This window comes from Amaranthus tricolor, chromosome 5 (assembly GCF_026212465.1).
Source record: "Amaranthus tricolor cultivar Red isolate AtriRed21 chromosome 5, ASM2621246v1, whole genome shotgun sequence".
Classification (NCBI taxonomy): Eukaryota; Viridiplantae; Streptophyta; class Magnoliopsida; order Caryophyllales; family Amaranthaceae; genus Amaranthus; species Amaranthus tricolor.
In genome coordinates this window covers 23397498-23417726 of record NC_080051.1, presented here as the reverse complement: position 1 = coordinate 23417726, position 20229 = coordinate 23397498, and the positions used below count along the sequence as shown (strand labels likewise).

Genomic DNA, 20229 nt, shown 5'->3' with positions numbered 1-20229 from the left:
ATTGTCAAATGGAGTACGCGTTACTCAGCTCAAGAGTTTTATTGCAATTGTGAAGAGCTAACTGCTAACTCTTTAAGCACAGGACTGAAGACACTCTAACAGTGTCACTCTTGTTTACCTTGTACTCCATAGAAAAGATATTTCTAACTCAGAAGGAACAACAGATGCAACAGAGCTCCAAAAATCATGCAGTTGCACTGCAACAAGCTGATACCTTGTCAAATGTGGATATACGCAACAGAAAAAGGAAAGGACACTTCCTTTGTCCCTAAAAGTTTTAAGGCTTAACATGGGTGTCCTAAATTGTTTTCCAGGTTTCTTTTCGGGAAATTCTACATAGTAGCCCTTAACTAAGTTCTCTATGGTGGACACAATTTTTTGCAAATTTAAGGAAACTCTTGTTTATAAATGTTACAAGACAGTTACACGGCGTTTATCCTGGAAGCAAGGCTTTGGCAGTTGTTGGTCAGTCATCTCCAAGAGTATTTTCTCTTTTTTTCTTTATGAATACCAAGTACCCCACAATCTACTTCCATATTTGAAAAAAACTGCTCGTCATATGCTATGCTCTCAAGGTCCAACTTATATTCTAATATATATTTGCGCCAAACCCTTTAGTGAAAAGCAATATGGAATAAGGGAATATAAGAATGGCGTCTAACTGCAAAAGGACACTGCCAACATGACACTGCAGAAAGCAAATCAAACATAAACCACCTTATCATACTAACTTCTTCTATATCAGGTCAACAACAGATACGACGGTTATCTGAAAGGAAACTCTTAGGCGATGAATTAGAGAGATGAGTCAGTTTTCTCTGACTCGCACAAGAATACAGTCATGCAGCAATTTGCAAGTTTCATGTAACAGAGATCAGACAATGTTAATGATGAGAAAGTCAATGCTAAATACAAATTTTTCAAGTTTAACTATGAAACCAAACAAACAAAAAGATGAGCGGTTGCAGCTTCTATTTTATCACGAGTTATACACCCTAAGTTAATTTCAACCCAGTAATTTTGCGAGGAGCTCAGGAGAGGCCTAAAAGTTACTCAATTACATCTCATCACACCATAAATATGACATTTTTGCAAAAAGTATGAGGCTAAATACAGTACAGAACCCATATAATGAAATGTGACAGAGAGAAATCATACAGCTCCTGACGGAAGAAACTATAACGACAATGATATTTTATGATACACACATGAACGGCATAATTTGAAAATCAGAAACATAAGCATTTCGCAGTAAAACTAGTATGTATTAACTAACCATCTATCTTCTCATCTTTTATTTCTGAAACTTCTTCATACGATTTCTTTTGTTTCTTCTTCTTCTTTATGCCACCGGTCTTCACATCCAATGCTTTTCCTTTTAGTTTCAGCTTACCACCAACCACATTGTCATATGCTGACATCTTATCTATAAATATAAAACCCAGATATCATATACAAAATTCCAGCATTCACATTTTGAAATAAATTCAGTAATACTTTTGCTGGATACATTTATTATAAGGACGGCATAATGTGGAGACACTTCCATATGCTGGAATCTAAGAAAACATTACACAAAACACAAAATCCCACAAAGCCATATTTTACATGAAACTATAAGCTATTCAAACACAATAATTATATCATTCACTTAGGATCACATTCATTAGACTCCTAATTTCACATAACATAAGAGAATACATTCTTAACATGTACACTTTAAGACGTATGGGATAAAGAGCTGCAAGTTTGAGTGAGAACCATAAGGCAGAAATTAGATAAATTAGAGGCTATATAGGTATATCCTATGGTGTCTTCTTGGTATTTTGTTTCTTTCTCGAACCGAGGGTCTCTCGTGCTGCAACATCCTCATCTCCTTGGATAAGAGTATGGTATGCCGTCTTCTTTTCCTCCCCAAACTTTAATCATTGCTTCTATTGGCAGGATATACAAGGTATGACGAAATTATTTAGTTAATCAACTTTCTCGTCAACTAAGTCCAAGCTTACTGCACTAGCATAGAGCAAAAATGCAGTTTCAGGCGCGGCCGCACAGCAATGATGCGGGCAGCATTTTGCACTATGGCTTAGTGAGCTCGGGCTAGATATAATTAATAGTGCCAGGGAAGAATAATAACAATGAGCTCAGTATCATTTTTACTCCATCTTCTTCCGTCTATTCCTAGATTCAGAGCAACAAAAAGTTGGAAAACCTAAGCAGAAAATGAAGCACTAATAAATGGCATCAAAATTCACCGGCCCAATAAACAAAGTTTCAGACCGATTAAACTCTAATGATAAATTACCTATATCCAAATTGCAAACCATGGATTATACGTATTCTTCAAAAATCAGGCAAAACTATTCTGCTTACTGATTCTTAACCAGTGCCAATGTTATTTCTAGAAAAGCATTCTAAAGCATAAATTAAAATGTGCAATTAATACATTAAGTAAGATTTTCTATAAAGTGCATGCGTTATTTATGAAATTAAAGCATAAGAAAACCACAAATAAATTCTCTATAAAGAAAAAAAGAAGGGTAGAACTGGTCAAAATTGGATTCAATATGAAGAAAACTCGCATATCAAACGAACAATAAATCTAAACAAATCAAAAATTATCATTATTAAGAATGGGGCAAACCTTATCGCGCTTTTGTTGATTAGGGTTGCAATTTTTAGCTAATCAAACATGTAGATTGTAAGAATTGTATCATTGAGTTCAAACAAAGACATTAAAACCAAATTGATAAAATAGAATAGCAATCGGAGACCTGCAAAAAGAAATTGGGGAGAAAAATACCAACCTTAAGAAATTGCAACGGTAGTGCAGTACAGACACGGACAAAGATATTCAATTGGTTTTAAAAATCAAAACATCAAGAGATTATTATTTATTTGTTAATAGAAATTATGACAATTTTATTACAAACTAGTATATAAATTCGGAAAAATTAAAAAAACTAAGTTTACTATTAATATTGTTTAGATTTAATTACGTAAAGTAAAAATATAGTAATGCAACTCTTAATCGATTCACAATGCATAATTTCTTATTATCAACTTTTCACAATTATATAATTAAAGACATTAAGAGTCAAAATATTGCATATTTCATGAACAAATTTGTTTAATGGGTTGGTGGTTGATTAAAAAATGAGAAGCTAACCCTAGCTTGCTCTCTTTTTGATCTACGTTCATCTATATTGATTTTATTTCATTTGGGTTGCTCCAACTGAGACAAGACCTTAATGTTAATTATTTTACTGATCCTTGATTCCTAACATTATTTACAAATTAACATAAACAAAAAATGAATAAATTTGATAAGTAAAAAGAATAGTCGTTTATAACAATCTGAAACCAAAAAACCATTAATTTTATACACCTTTCTGTTCACCAAACCAGCCATAATATTAAGGATAAATGTCATATACACCATATTTATACAAATGACTAACAGAGTTTACAACTAAGTTTAAGAAATACAACATTACATTACTTAGTTAGACTAGAGATAAACATAAATGACTTGGATGATGCTCAATACATTCCAGGTACAATCCTATAGGGAACCTTCTCGCAGTAAAGTTTCCAATACTTGCCGTACCTGCAAACAGTTGCGACCTTCAAATTAGTTTCATAACTACATTTTCAAATATTTGAAACATGTTTATAGATCGCAGCCGAGGGTTTGTGAGACCACAAACTCCGAATCTCCTTTAATAAGAGTATGGTTTACTGTCTTCATCTGTACCCAATTTTTTATCATAACTTAGTATGATGATGATGATGGTTGAAGATCAACTTTCAAAGACTTTGTCCATCATGAAATATACGATAGCCGATAGGGGTGTTTGGCTAACAGCTAATAATTGATAGCTGATAACTTATTACATTGGCTGATTTGACCAGCTGATTTTATTGATTGGTTTGACTAACTGATTTTAAACCTGTTGCTATGAACAACTTGTTCAAAAACAACTTACTCGTAACAATAAGTTGTTTCAACCAGCTAATTTACCAAACACTAGCATTAGATGGTTTGACCACCCAACACTCTTTATTTCAAAATAAGCTAAAATTTCCTAATAAGCTATTTTTAACAAACACCCCGAATAAGTTTTTCAATTAATATTGTAGGTAGAAACTGAAAGTATCACGACATAATCTTAATACCATATTTGGATAACTTGAAGGAAATGAAGGGGAAGGGAAGGGAAAGGTAGGACGATGGACGGGATGAAAGGGGAGGGGAGGAAAATTTGAAGTGTTTTCCTTCTAAATATTTCTACGTTGGAAATACTTATTCGTCTAAAATGGAAATGTGCTCCACTTTTCAATTCTCTTCCGTCCATCTTCCTCTCTTCTCCAATTGATATCCCTCTATTTCCCTTATCTTCCCTTTCTTTCCCTTCATTTCTTCTTATTTAAACATAGTGTAAATAAAACATAACTAATTGAGTATATAGTAGGCAAATAGTTGAAATGGTCTTACTTGGATCGGCATCTGTCATCATCCCTTTTAGCACGATCCACAAGAAGGACGGTAAGGAATAAGACGTAGAAGTAAGGAAGAAACTGTAGAAAGCAAGAACAGAGAACACTTCAGTTGTGACTTGGTGAGAACGATAAACTACTAAACTTTAACATAAAACACAGATCTTATCAAGCAACAAGTTGATTAAGACTTTTGCTCACATGACTAAAAAGTGCAGGAAGAGTCCAGAAAAAAGCCGCCAATATTTCTGGAACGTAATGGAAATGTCGAGATAAACCCCACCTAAGATTTGAAAATAAATATACGATAAGCTTTAGACGATGCATTTATGCAAAAGAATAGCGTTTTTAAACCAAATTGTCACATTGGTTAAACGCTCGTACAATCATGATAAGATGATTACCATGGCTTTGCAAAATCGCTTTACAGAGCAGCGGTCATCATCATCAACCCAATATCGCGCTCGAAAACAGAGTCTGGATGAAGGAAGGTAACAGACAATCCACACCCCTACCCCTTCAAAGAGAGAGTTAGACTTGACCATTTTCTCTCTTTCACTCCATTTAAGTGGAGTATATTTGAAATCCCAAAAGCAATCTAATTTTTTAGGATATGTCCCTATTTCTAAGGACATCCCAAAATACTATACATGAGGTGTTCTTGGATAAAGGCAATACAAACTTAAATTGATGGAGAAAACTCACCATCCTGAGGTTAAGAGAAGGCTAGTCTTGGTTTCTCCTGATGTTGTAGTATACGACGCAAGAATCTGCAAACACATTGAACCGTATGAGCATCAAAGATAACACGGAAGATGAACAATTGTAGTAGAAAGAAAATCTTAACAAGAAAGAATGATTATAGCAAGTCTAGATACACCTTTGATGGAGCTTTGCCCCAAACCAAGCATTTGCCATTAGTTCTACGAAATTCCTGTCTCTGCCTATCGCAGTCGTAATTGATAAAGATGCACGAAATACCCGCCACTAGAATATAAACCGATAGCTGGTGCGGATGTAAGAAAGATGTTTAGGAACAGATATATTATTGGTTTACACTGAATCTAAAATACTTCTATTTCTCGATGAGGAGTTACCTGAATTCCAAGATTCACGGGGTGGTTGACAAGATACATGCCGGGAGAAGTATAGATTGATGGGACCCATACCAAGCATCCCCAACAAATGTAAAATCCAGCTGAAAGAGTAATATTTGCAGTAAGGAAAGACAGGTTAAGCATCACAAAAACAAAAGGTACAACAAGTCGACGATAACAACAAACCTCGATCATGGGCAATGTCCATGGTATTCCAATACCCAGCTTCCCACCAGAAGAATTTTGTGACATACACAATCATTAGAATTGTATTTACTAGCATTGAATCGGCAACTTTTCCATATAGCTCATACTGTTGAAATTAAGATCCCAAAGAGGAAAAGTTTTCTTTCAGTTTCAGAAAAATGAATAGTTAACAAAACAAAGATGAACATTACAGTCTACATTTTTAGCTCCATAAGATAGTGCATTGGTGATACAACATTCCATTCCATTACCCCAGTGTCATTAACAGCCCGTTTGGTTGACCGTATGTCCGTATCAAATCGTTGTGGCGTGTAGTTTTGGATGGAAAATCTCTTGTCAAGTTTAATGGTTATGTTTGTTCTATTTCAGTCATCTTATTTTCTTCACAAAATTCATTTTCACACATTATTATTTGGAGAGGTAGTATCAGGTGGTAATGGAAAATTGTGAGCAAATAAACTTTATTATGATCAAAGTTTAATCACCATGGGAGTCACACTACACATTTCATGAAAATTTACAATACAAATCATTCTCGTGACCACCATTTGATACCAAGTAAAAACAACCAAAAGAGCCATAATTGTCTCTAATCTATGTTCCGACCTAGGTGGGGTTTGTGGTCAGAAGTGCAACCTTACTCTTATAATAATAAAGAGATTGTTTCCGATTGACCCTTAATAGCAAAACAAAATCTCAAACTTCACATAAATAAAAAAAAAGTATACGTGATTTAATGACTCATTTTTACTATAGTCCCTTATGATCCATAACCAAATAACTATAAATCTTTGGTCCCAACGAGAACAGACAAAATAATAAATTAGTGATGCATAGATGTTTTGAAGTACTTGAAATTTGAGCGTAACTCAAAGATATTACCTGCTTAATACAATATGTCAAGGCAAGAACTGCCCAAGACATCATCCCAAATCTGCAGTTTGTGAAAACCTTTATGTCAAAGTTCTTACCAATTCGTGGATATAGCTCCATACCCTAGAAAACAAAGCAAGCACGCACAATATCAGTGAGAAATTCATCTTCCTAAACATGATAAACTTTCAATACTATTGTCCCAACATAAAATTGACCACAATACGTTCAACCCAACATGGATTAGAGACACTCGGGCAACAAAAAGTAGAGTAGAGTAAGGTATCATATAGCAGCTATATCACCACATCGCATTGCATTGTACCTTTTTTGAGCTAGGTCCCTACTACATTTAAGATGCAGTTTTGAGTTGAGCCACTAACACTTCGTTTGGATGGAGGAAATTGGAGTGAAAGGAAAGGAGGGATTTGAAGGGTATAATATCCTTTGCTTGGATACAAATTTCGGAGGGGAGGGATTTGGAAGGCAGAAATTTGAAGGGATTAAGTCCCTTTTCTAGTTAGAAAATCTCTCTGAATGCAGATAAGTTTGGAAGAAAAATACTATTTCTCTTCCTCTCTTTGTATCTCTTCCTTTCCCTCGTAAACAAACAATGCAACAAAAGACTTTTCCGATTATCCCCTCCCCTTGCTCTCCCTTCCTTCCTCTTCCGTTCCTTTCTCTTCCCTCCTAACTTTTTATCCAAACCAAGTTTAAAAGAGTCAAGGTATATCAGCATCTCAATTGTCACTCAAAATAGTTGTACAAAGAAACCAGAAAGACGAAAGTTATACGTATAATGAAAGATATTTTTCATGCCTTGCGCACCTTTTGCATTAATATCTAGTCAAACACATCAAGTGTAGCAAAATCATTGTACAATATAAGGAGGAGATGGGAGCAAAAGAAAAGGAACGTCAATACATCATTATAGTTCAGTTTCACATATGCTCACCCAATAAAAATCAATAATGAAGTTTCCACAAGAACCAGCATCAGATGAAGATGGTGCGACATGTCCCTACAAGTAAAACACACTTTGTTATGAAGATCTTACATAAACAGGAAACACGGATATGTTAATAAGCTTTTTTTTAAAGCATCTCACTTTTATGTACAAGAAGATGCAAAAGATGAAGCTTCCATATATAAGAGTTGAATATATCTCCCCCAAATGATCATACACTGTCGCCGGATTAAAGATATCAAACCTGAGAGCAGATAGAGAAAGTTAAGAGTTGGATGGTGTCCCATACTTGGGTTAAATAACCCAATAATAGAAAATTTTAGCATAATTGACCTTTTGTATATTCTTGTCTCACGGTGAGACAGTCTCATACAAGAGGGGGATTTAAACAAAAGTCAACATGAGGTTTATTAAGAATTGCAATGAAAAATCAACTCGATCCACTGAAAAAGGAAGATTAGAAATTTTACTTACCACCATAGCCCGAGATAGGTGATCAAAGTGATAAAATATGCTTGCATACCATTTGCCTGCAGTCAATGGAAAATCACGATTCATCCAGTAGCATTCTCGTAAAATTAATCGGTAAACAAAAGTGATGTATGTCAATGGAACATCGATACCATACCTTATAGACAGGACGATTCCCGGTGGGAGATATAGGGCCCTCTACTCTTTTCCCTGGTAGCAACAGTTGAAGTGCAGCCTCAAATGCTCCGTAACAAAAGATAATTTTACATGCAATGAATGAAGGTCTAGGCCATAAGTTGATGAAACCTTGTAACCCGGTCTCCCTCAATAATTGCCATGTTTGAGATATCGAACCATCAGCATGTACCATAGTGTACCATCTACGTTAGGGGAAAGCGTAATACTTTAATGAAACTTCAACTGAATACCTTTGCTTAATAACTTTCTAAGCTGAATGATAGACCGTCTAACCATCATACAGATGCAAGAAAACAGGACTTAATCAAAAGAAAAAATCATTGATCTAGAAATACAAAAGAAAAAAAACAGGACCCACTAATATAAAAAGAAAAAAGGGCACAAAGGGATCACTGTATGATAAATGCTATATACACTCTTCAATACTTACTCAAAACACACAAAAAGCATTGATCTTGAAATACAGAAAATGAAGCAAGCTTTTTCAATGAAACAGTTCATTAAGACAAATGATATGTAATATCATCTTTATGGGAAAAATGTCAGTGTGCATGATGGTGCAATTGTAAAGGAAGCTTGAATGCAGATGAAATTTTTCTTATGCAGCACAGTGCAAAATATTGGTCGTATTACTGCATCACGACCACATTGTAAAGGTTTTTGAGGTTAAAGCGGAAGTTATAAAGGACGCGATAACCGCAAAAGTGGTTTTGCAACCCTTACGGGCTTAAGGCAACCGTAGACCACAAGTCATTTAGCCCTCAAAAATGGTCATGCTAATTGGTAAGTGGATTTAAAAAGTAAATGAATTAACAACTAGTGTGTTTACCCTTGTTTTTTTTGCAAAATTCATTCCATCAAAAGGTTGCTCATTCAGTTTGAATTTCGAAAAGAGATATGAATCGGTCTATGTGATGGCATTAAAGGTCTCATATGTCATTTTACCATTAAATGAAACAAAACATTGAGTATATGCACTACACATCAAACTGCATAGAACACAAAAGCAGAGAGAACGCTTGTAGCACCAGTTACTGTATTTACACTCCCAAATCAAAATTGAATAAACTAAAACACATTCTCAACGACTGAGGGTCTGGATTTCTGAACCTACACTCCCAGCTGACACGATTAAACAATATAATCAATTAGGAGGCCATATTAACAATATACCAATTACCAACACTCTGTTGAAAGCTTGAGTCAGTACCGTCTCAAGCAGATATTATTTTACATGTTTCTGGCACTATTATGGAACATGCACCTTAATCCTTACATCATCCAGATAAAACATTTGTTTCCAAAGGTCAAGTCAATAATGAATTGAACCTAAACAATTTATAGGGAAAGACTTCCTCAAACAGGATCTGTAAATTCTAATAAAGCCAGACCGTAAATTCAGCAAATCTGTAATAGATCTCTCAGGTAAAACAATCACATCAAAAGTCGATAGAGTACTACATCTAAATAACAATGTTCACAAAATATGAAGATCTAACAAAACTGATATATGTTTTAATGTTAAAAGACATCTTTCCACTGTATTATGTATTCTGGTCTACCAAACCTTAGATTCCAAAACATAGTGCAAAATACAGTAACGGTAGTAGTTGCGGTAACGGAATGATGATATGGTTAGAGAAGTTATGCGATTATCTAACACCTAAATATCAGTCAAAAGCATGAGATATCCCTTGATACGGCCAAAAACACGGTTTATTTACACCTTTCCAACAGAGAATATCGATTCGTTTTTAAAACTTTACAACGTGGCCGATGCGGCTTTGTTTTTGCACTATAGTCTAAAAGTCCGTAATAGGGATATTCTCCAAAGGAAATTTCAGATATAATGCCCGCGACAAATTGGACAAAGTGTAGATTTAGTCCCACGGAAGATGTGGGCATGGGAAACAATAGGTTCGAAAACTCACGTAAGTGACGATGAAATGCCGGTTAAAATGGTTACATTTGGGTTGCCATCATGCCATAAGTGTCAAAAAAAATATACAAGACCTTAATAAGTCACAAAGCTAGAACACTACAAGCTTAGACTCCCTAACTCACATACAAACATGCTATACATCAACAATGTCAAACCCTTAATTCCAAAATATTGAGGCCGGCTACTCAAACTTGCTACATATCATCAACCCACTATCTACCCTGTACATCCCGCTTATGGAAACTATGATCACAGTCTAGAAAGGTTCAAACCCGCTAAATATACAAATACTAAATCGCGGACGTCATCACTAGTTAATATCAATAGTGCAACTTCTTTGTTGCCACATAGTTCATCTTGAAGAATTCCTATTTTTTAATACAAAAGATAAGATTTTTTCTGCCTCTTATACTAAAACAGTCACCCATCCCAACATGTAGGCCATTGATTATAGAAAAATATAAAAATTCATATCAAAGATCAGAAGCAATAACTTCCAGTTCCAACTGAGCCAAAAATCACCTGAAAGAAAGCCAACAACAGACACAGATACAAACAAGGAACCAATAATTTAATTTTATCATATAATATTGAAGTTTCCTATTGTCCAACATTGACAAATTCCTCAACCTTATTAAACAAATTTAAAAAGAAGACACATATGTACTATTAGAACTAAATCTTTGTAAATTATACTAATTCCTCACTTTTAATAACAATACTATTATAAACAATAATAAAAGTTCTAGTAAAACTAAACCCATGTAATCCAACTCAATCACAATGTCCTTTTCAAATCCCTAGACCCAAATCAGAAAAACTTATATAATCAAACAATAATTCATCACATAAAGCATAATTGTAGATCTAAACCCAAAAATAACTCTAAACACCAAAATTCTAAAAATTTTCAATTTTAATTTAATCAAACCCATTTAATAAAAATAGTAAAAAACTAAAAATCAAAGAGAAACCAAGAAAAATAAATTAAAAGAGGAAAAGGGTTTGCTTACAATAGAATGACAAAAGGAGGGCAAAGAGTAAGAAGTGATAACATTGAAACATATGTCACCATAGGAGAGTGAACTGTTTTTGATTCAGCCATTGATTTTTCTTCTTTTCCCCCCTTTTTTTCTCTTCAAACTTATAAAAAATGTGGGTATCCTTAAAATCCCAAGTAGTATGATCTCTGAATGAGTAAAAGAAAGCAAGTATCAAACTGAAATTCCAAAAAGATGGTTACTTTGAATGACATAAGTGCCCCTTTTATCTGGATTTAAACAGTAGGTCGCATTCAGAAAATGCAGAAAGTTAGTTATTCCTCTATGATTATCCGTCTTATTTATTTTGCATCATTTAAATAATGTAAAATGAGTAAAACAGAATACTAACGTGTAACGTTGCATATTAGCGTGGTTAATTGATGATTATCATTGTGATCATAGCTTTAATACTGACTTTTGTAAAGTGTTAGTGTGGTTTATGATGAGTTAAGGAGTATAAATACATTACTAAATTCAAAACTTTTAGAAAAAAAATAAATAAATTGTGGACGTCATTTTTTTAGAAAAAAGAAAAATAAGGCTAACGTAAGCATGAAAAGAAAAAAAAATGCTGCGCATTTTTCCAATGTTGGAGCAGCATGAAAAATTGAAACTAAGTCTTTCTTCTTTGGAACCTTCCTTGACTAACACAAGGGGTTGAGAAGGTCAAATTGACTGTTAGGCGTGGGGCTTTTTCCCTATACCCATCTCGGTTTTTATTTTTTTGTGTGAATTTTTTGGATTACGATGTAGGCTATGTGAGTGTTAAGTAAACAATTTAACTAAAAGTTGAAACTTCAAGATATATTATATATTCTAATATATCCTCTCACGTAAAAGCCCTTTGGGCTATAAGAGTGGATACAGCACAGACCCTCCTGATATCTAACACTAAATATTCTACTTTAAATAAGGGGTGGTTGATATTCGAATAGGTGATCTCTTGTCACATTAACTTCTGATACCAAGTCAAGGAATCAACTCAACAAAAAATTCAAACTGATAGTTGAGACCCAAGGTATGTTATATATTCTAACAATGAGATTAATCTCAAAGTAGTATCTAAAAAGGTGATATTTATTTCAACTGAAATTAAATTCGACTCTTAATTTCTTGTGTCAATTAACTATATATTTTTTTTTTTTTTTTTTGTTCGTTACGGGTTGATTAAAATTGTAAGAGCTATTAAACATAATTTGGTGAAAATAAAATGGAAATAGTAAAATTTTATACTTCATGCTACTTCTCTATCTAGATTAATTTGCGCGGTCCAACTCAATATACTCATCCTAGTCATACATGACATGTCCATATTCATCTCAAGGAAAAAATAAATAGTTGTGTTTGGTAAATGACATTTGATGATTTCTAAGCTTTTGATTGTTGGTTGTTTCTATAGTTGATTATTTGGCAAAAACAGATAGAAATGTTCACCGGGAAATTAAAAATTTTGATATTAAATTATTTTATTAAATAATAAATTTAATAGAGAAATAGTGAGGAACATGAATAGTAAAAAAGTATTGAAAGAAAGGTAATAAAAAATATGAGAATTACAACTAATAAAAAATATTTTTATAAGGTTAATGGAAAACATGTGGGAACCATAAACAATATAAAAATGTTAAAATGAAATTAGTAGGAGATATGTAAAACCATAAGCATTATTAAAAATTAAAATATTAAAATGATAATGAATAAAGTTAATTTTGTCTAAAATTTATGACATAAATAAAAAGATTTTATATGAAAACAGCAAATTAAACATGCCAAAATAGCAAATGAGAACTTCATTAAGAAAGAGAGGTAGTACTCCATTTATACTTCTATCTATCGAGGGTGGAGTAAATATAATAGATTATGTAAGATATTCTTGTATTTCAACCACTAGCTTAAACTTTCAATAAGTGTTCAACATATTTTCTATACTCTTCTTACATGAGAGCCTTATTGACTGGAATTATGGATACAACACATATTCTCTTTGTAATAATACATAATTTTGAATATTTCACTTTGATAAAGGGAAAAATTAATATTAATAATTCAATCTTTCATCCATTCGTTGTAAATAATCTCAACTTTGAATTATTTTTTAATAATTTAATATTTATCTTTCATTTGCTTTTAGCATATTAATATGGTATGTTAATAATAAACTACGGACAAAGGTTAAATTATTATAAAATAAAAGATTATGCTGATAGCAATATAAGAACAAAAGTTGAATTATTAAAAAATAATTCAAAAGTAAATTATTTACGTGAATGAATAAAAAGTTAAATTATTAATATTAATTTTAACTTTATATAAAGGGTGGATAAGATTTAAAATTACTACCTCGTACCTCCTATCCATTTAAAATGGGACATTTTCTTATAGGACACTATTCATCTATCATTTTTAAATTACATTTTTTTATTAATCTATAAGTTAAAACATAGTCATGTAGGATCTTATTTGATTCATTTTGATGTAAAGATTGTTAATATTAAATTTTTATAATATTTAATTATACATAACTCGATATATCAAAAACCAAATAAATAAATAAAATAGAGTGTATAAAATAAATGAAACATTTTAAATGAATAAGAGTTATTATAATATTACGTGACGCGGTGTAGTCCGCAACAAATGTACTGAGACTCTCGGAACACAATTAGTCCAGATATTATTAGTTTTGTTGGAATTTCAAGGCTTTGCCTTTACGCTCACTCTTCAATATAGACTTTATAAGCTCAGAAAAAAAGACGGTAGACTTTCAAATAAAAGCTAGTTTGGTGGGACCATGACAAATATTGAAACACCAATTGAAAAATCTTCAGAGCGGACCCCACTATTAGACCTTTGTGTGGCGGAAATTTCTATGCTTCTAGACTTCTTGTACGAGACTAGTTAAGGATACGGATGAATGGATCATCATAATTCAAGCTTTTATTAAATCGTTTTAAATTACGCTTTAATTCTAGGATTTAGCTTTAATTTTTTGAGATCCAATAAATTTGAATTTAGATTTCGATTTTTAAAATATTAAATAGATTCAGCCTTAAAGATTTGTTATATTAGGCATGTTAAACAAATCATGTTAGGTAGGATTTGAGTTCAGATCATATATAAATAAATCGAAAACCTCTCGACCAAACTAATTCGTTTAGTTAATTGGATTGAATATTAGAATTCTGACCTGACTTGCAACATATTAGTTACTTGATTTCGACCAACTTAACCCATTTAGAATTTTTTGTTTTCATTTTAAGGTTTTTAACTTTTTATCATGATTACGTCTAATTTTTTACGCTTTAATTTTAAACAATTTGTTTTTTAGTTCTTTATTTTGTATTTAATATGAAAAATAAGAAAATACTAAATGAATTAAGCTTATTTTATACTTATTGATTTAACCTGGTATTAACTTGTTTATTTAAATGGGTTATATAGGTTTAATTTTGACTCGTACCTAACCCATTTAATAAACAAAACAGGTCGGGTCGACCTAATTGATTGATTGGGTCAAAAGTCTCAATCAAAACCTACTTATTTCGAATTAGATTCATGTCAGGTTAGCAAGTCAAACCAACTTTTGTCAAGCTTATGTCATTCAAACTATGTAATGACCTAATGGGACATATAAAATTGGCCAGCCTAAATAGGTACGGCTCATCATGCTCGTTCTAACCCTACTCATTGTATTCTTAGTTGTTTGACATTTATTTCTATTATAAATATTTAACCTGAAATGAGGAGACTAAATTTTCTATTTGATTTTCACCATCACTTTACAATTATTATTTCTTATATTTGACAACGATAGTATTATCTTAATTTCTACCCTAGTAACATTAATTTTTTAGTTTAACTTTTATTTGTACCGTAAATATTTACTCTCAATACAATCACACTCTTATTCGATAGTATTATCTTAATAATTAGACATGAAGTGATATCCAGTTTCCTGCATTTTATTGTCTTAACACTTTTTGGTATAGTCGATGGATCTGCATGGAGAACTGATGAGCAATTCACAAGGCAGACGCTAGTATAGTGCCGTTTTAAGGTCTTTTTCCACCAAAATACTAACAGAAGAAATTACGACTTTTAAAAAAATAATTCTTATATGAGACTGTTTTATTGTGATACATACATATTTGTGAATCTTCGGTTTAGCCCATAAAAAATAACAAAATAAAAAATTACCTAACTCCAAACCTTAACCTTCTTTTTCTAAGGTTTAACTTTATTTTTTAATTAACTACTCCAATCTCCAAATATTGAAATGTCTATTATAAAGCTTTAACTTCACACCTACTCCAACCCTCAAGTTCCCTTCATTAAAGGCTCAAATTTTCTATTTCAAAATTTAAAATGAGTGCTCTTTCATTTTGAAGTTGTAAATTCTAAAGTTTAAAAAAAAAAAATTTAAAATCGTAAAAATATTTTAAGAAAAATCTTGTAAAACAAACCTTATGGGCTAGGTTGGGCTGATTGCACATGTGAGACGGTCTCACAGGGGACTTGGGGACTTCTTGTTTCCAGCTTGCTTCATCTAGTCATCTATGTCAATATAGGGTTTGTTTAGAGTCTGACTTCGCCACGGTCTGACTAATTGAATAAAATAATTTTAAGAAAAATCTCAAAATAAGGTTTAGGAAATTTTGATTCTCAAAATAAGCATTTTTTCATTCGAGCTTAAGATCAGGCTTATTCGCTGTTAGTAATAGCGAACGAATACTTAATTTCAACTTTGACATAAAGACGCTTCTTTTAGAGATTAAAATTTATCAATACTTATTTTGCAATTTTTTTTAGTAAGTTTATTCTATTGGGTTTTTCCATGGTCCCCCATTCAAAGTCTGATTTTTAAAGGGTTGAACTCAAACCTCGGCATATTGAAGTCCAAGTTGTCCACTTGTCATCCTCAGGAATGGCAATAGTGGATTTCGAATGGTATGGACTAAATTTATGCTTGTCAGCCCATAAGCCCACCTCTATTTTAAGCCCCAAAGCCCGTCAAAACTTGTTATGTCTTGAAGTGAAAATTTGAATAAAATAAGATATTTTAAACAACTTAATTTTAAAAATAAGCTTTATGAAAACTTAATTTCCAAAATAAGCGTCCATACATTTAAACCTAGCCTTGGAGTAAGTCGTTGTTACTAACAGCGACTTAATGCGTTTTAAGTTTTCAGTTCTCAGTTACTTCCTCATTCCAACCTACGAGATTAAGGAGTTGACCAGTTAACCTTAAAGTCGATGTTACTAACAACAACTTAAGGAGTTGACTGGTCAACTCCCTAAGTCGCTGTTAGTAACAGCGACTTATGGCTGTTATTTATTTATTTTTTTTTTTTTGTCTTTTGCTGTTAGTAACAGCGATTTACTCCAAGGCTAGGTTTGGATGTACGAACGCTTATTTTGGGAATTAAGTTTTCACGAAGCTTATTTTTTGAATTAAGTTGTTAAATAATCTTATTTTATTCAAATTTTCTCTTGAAGTTGTATTTTCATCCATCTCTTTCAAGTTGGACAAATTATTATGTGGGATGATTTTACTGTAAGACGTAATTTATATACGAGTTAAATGACTGTTTAAATATAAATTATGAGAATATAAACTTTTTATTTTAAAATTGTCTCATTGAAAAATTATCTCTTATAATAATAACTAATCAATTTATTTTATTTATATATTTTAAATCAGTTTCTTGATTGCGTGCATCTCTTTTTACTCCGTTCTTGGGGGAACGGATATGATTTATCTGCATCTTTCAAGAAAAAAATAACCCACGGTCCTGTGCGGGATACTAGGAGTGTACTTTATATTATTTTAAATCATTTTAGTTATTTACATTTTTCATTTTAAGTTGTAGACTCATATTTGAATGTCTTTTTCTTCCACTACCTCGTTATAAATTATTAATAAAATAGACAAATTAAAAGTATGAGATACAAATGATTAACCTTTTTTAGTGTGAAATTTATATAGGAGCTTCATTCAAATCCACTTTTATCATCATCGTATCCAGTATATTCTGCTCATAAGAACTATGATCAAGGTTTGGGGAGGGAAGGAAGACGCAACCCGTAACCATAAAAAAGGATGCGATCAAAGAATCCCTCAATTCGAAAAAAAAACCCAGAATAAGAGATTTCTGCAACGAAAAAGACTGAGTGAAGTTGAATCCACAAGCTTGGGTACTATTATTATAGTCACTTATAACACTATTATTTGAACTATTTTACTATTTAGTTTGAGCTACTTTTGTGAGAGAACGTCTCTCGTGAGACGAGACATGAGACGAGAGACGATCTCAAAACAAGAAGCTCATATACTAATAATTATATTAATTGGGTTTTTTAACTCATTTATAAAAAGAGTCTCACCGTAAGATCGTCTCTCACAAGAATTTGTAATTTAATTTCTTCATTCATTTGTTTGTACTTTAGTGAGGCCATCACCTATCCATCCAATCCAATGTTAACTAGATGAGATATCTGATTATTCAAGTGATAACTATACACTTAAAAAAATCTCACATGCTTACAAAAAGAAGTGATTCTAAAATTAACGCAAATTTGGTTATTGAGTTCATCGGAAAAATTACATTCAATACGTTGAATTTTAGTCAAAAATAGTTTATCAGGTTAAACTATTTTTGTCCAAAAACATGATTCAGTAAAACATAGACAGTTTGTGGGACTTTTAGTTTATTTATTTATCACTCGAAATTTTGCTTATGCTGTTCATATGTTATCACAATTAACGCATTGCCAAATTATTCAAAGAGGTTGTGGCTTAAGGGTTTAGTTGGTGAGATGTATCCTAAGATGAGCTTGATGAATGTTTATTATGACAGTGAAAGTGAAATTCACTTGGCTAGAATTCAAAACACATTCCATAGAAGAACCAAGCACATTGACATTAAGTTCGATTTCATTCGGAATGAAGTGGAGAACAACAGACTGGGTTTGGTGAAGATAAGTACCAATGACAACTCTGCCAATATGATAACCAAACCTTTGCCCGCCAACAAGTTCACACTATGCATGGACTTGATTGTTTTAGCTCCTTGCTTGATATGAAGTCCTTTTGGGGCATTATGTAGTATGTTAGTTATTTGATTGATTAGTAGTGTAATGGATGGAGTGTTTAGAAGGATGTATGATTTGGTTGAACTTAAGTTAAGGTGAAGATTGTTGGAGTTTGGTGACTTAAACGCACCTTGATAATATATGTTGGATTGTTGGAGCACGGGTGCATTTGGAGATGTGTGTAATGAGGTAATGCAAAGAAAAGAGCACGAATATGTTGCTGTTGTATGTGCTCGAACAAGGCAGTTATAGGAAGGTTTGTGCCTTGAACGAGGCATTTAACAGTAAATGGCCTGATGAGGTGCTCGAACGAGCTGCCACTGTACCGAATAATCACTTCATCAAGTGGTGCGTCTACTCTGTTTGCAACTTTTTGTTACGGGCGTTATAAATTTATGTGTCGTGGGCTTTATTACCCTAATCATTAGTCTTGCCTCTCATGCTATATAAGGTAGTGATACACTCACTCTAGGATGATTCTAACCCTAAGACCAAACACATAGTCTCTCTTTTTTTTAGCTTTTTTTGTGTGTAATTCCTCCATTGTAAGAGTTCTTAAAAAACTCGGTTGATTTTCTCTAATATAAACAAGCTAATCACCACGAGGACGTAGCTCATATTAAGTGAACCTCATAAATTTTGTGTGTCTTCTTTATTGCTTTATTTCCTTATTGCATTTTCATTATAGATTTCTCAACAACAATGTCCTTACCATTGTTCTTGGATGTGGTCTTTGTTAGAGTATATAACATATCCTAAGCCTTAACCATCAGCTTAAGCTTTTGGTTGAATTGGTTCATTGACATGGTATCAGAAGCCAATGTGACAAGAGTTTATGGGTTCGAATCTCAATCAACCCTCATTTAAATTGGAATATTCGGCGCTTATGCGCATCAGACTTCTAGCTTAATGGGCTTTCGTGTGAGGGGACATGTTAGAGTATATAACATATCCTGGGGCCTAAACCATCATTTTAAGCTTTTGATTGAATTGGTTCATTGACAGTCTTTATACCTTAACTTAGTTGTTATTTCATAATATTTCCTCTTAAAATTGTCACATATTTTTGTGATACCCCAAATTTAACTTGAAAAATAATTAATAGACTACTCATATTAATAAGGTGCATATTCTTTTCACGGGAGCCCATTTGCTAAAAACTCTACAGTTAACTGTGTTTGGTGTGGAGCAATATTAAGATGGGTGACCTCTTGGGAAGTTTTCTCATGTGCGCATGAGTGAGACCAAAGTGCGCTGAAAAAATTTATATTGGTCTATGAAATCAGTTCACAGTTTCCACAAATAATCACCGACGGTCCGAGTTGGGTGTTACAATTTTATTTTTACAAAAATGGTTATTTTTCTAGTACCAAGGTGAGGCTGAGGCATAGAACAAGCTCAGCACGTGTCATAGAAATGGTGGTTGATATTTAAAGACATAAAATAATATTCCATCCTCTAAGTCTAACTAATCCGGTCTTTTCTCAAATTAGAAATCTTTCAGTAATGTGTGGTTATTCCCTGGGTAGCTTTTTCAAGTGAAATGTGATTGGATGTCCATAACGGTCCGCTATCATATTGCCACGTCATGATGTGATTTGTTAGGTTTAGTTGTGGGGGCCCAATAATGACCCAATTAAGTGTGATTACTAATTATGTTTTGAGTCAGTCACTATCTTGTTGAGTATGGAGAGCAAGTAAAAGCAATGTACTACAAAAATGCAAGGAACCTATTAATCATAATTATTTTATGAGATAGTCCTCTTATAAGATGTGCTTTACTTACAAAATTTTGAACACAATAAGTAAAAATACAAAAAAGAAAATTTGCAAAATAGG

General features: G+C 32.7%; 2 protein-coding genes across 5 annotated transcripts in view; both read right to left on the bottom strand.

Annotated features, from left to right (window-relative positions):
- LOC130813921 (uncharacterized) overlaps positions 1 to 2924 on the bottom strand; it is a 4770-nt gene extending 1846 nt beyond the window's left edge. Inside the window, exons 1-2 of one of the 2 annotated variants that reach the window (XM_057679840.1) lie at positions 2808 to 2924; positions 1277 to 1426 (exon numbers count right to left, since the gene is read on the bottom strand). In XM_057679840.1, the coding sequence (XP_057535823.1) occupies positions 1277 to 1421 (145 nt within the window). In that variant the 5' untranslated portion in view covers positions 1422 to 1426; positions 2808 to 2924. Of the gene's footprint in view, positions 1 to 1276; positions 1427 to 2644 lie in introns of both variants that reach the window. The other variant, XM_057679839.1, reaches the window with a different exon arrangement.
- A 398-nt stretch (positions 2925 to 3322) lies between these two features.
- LOC130813920 (7-dehydrocholesterol reductase) lies at positions 3323 to 11711 on the bottom strand. Of its 3 annotated transcripts, XM_057679835.1 has the most exons (13): positions 11269 to 11711; positions 8273 to 8495; positions 8119 to 8174; positions 7786 to 7888; positions 7633 to 7698; positions 6687 to 6800; positions 5784 to 5910; positions 5598 to 5698; positions 5381 to 5506; positions 5206 to 5270; positions 4702 to 4783; positions 4499 to 4581; positions 3323 to 3610 (listed from the first exon to the last, which is right to left on the bottom strand). In XM_057679835.1, exons 1-13 carry the CDS (start codon positions 11358 to 11360, stop codon positions 3544 to 3546), a joined length of 1305 nt encoding a protein of 434 aa, XP_057535818.1. In that variant the 5' UTR covers positions 11361 to 11711; the 3' UTR covers positions 3323 to 3543. The 3 variants fall into 3 exon arrangements, with proteins under 3 accessions (XP_057535818.1, XP_057535819.1, XP_057535820.1); XM_057679836.1 differs by lacking the exons at positions 3323 to 3610; positions 4499 to 4581; positions 4702 to 4783 and adding an exon at positions 4832 to 5017; XM_057679837.1 differs by lacking the exons at positions 3323 to 3610; positions 4499 to 4581; positions 4702 to 4783 and adding an exon at positions 4833 to 5011.
- Between the last annotated feature and the right edge of the window lie 8518 nt (positions 11712 to 20229).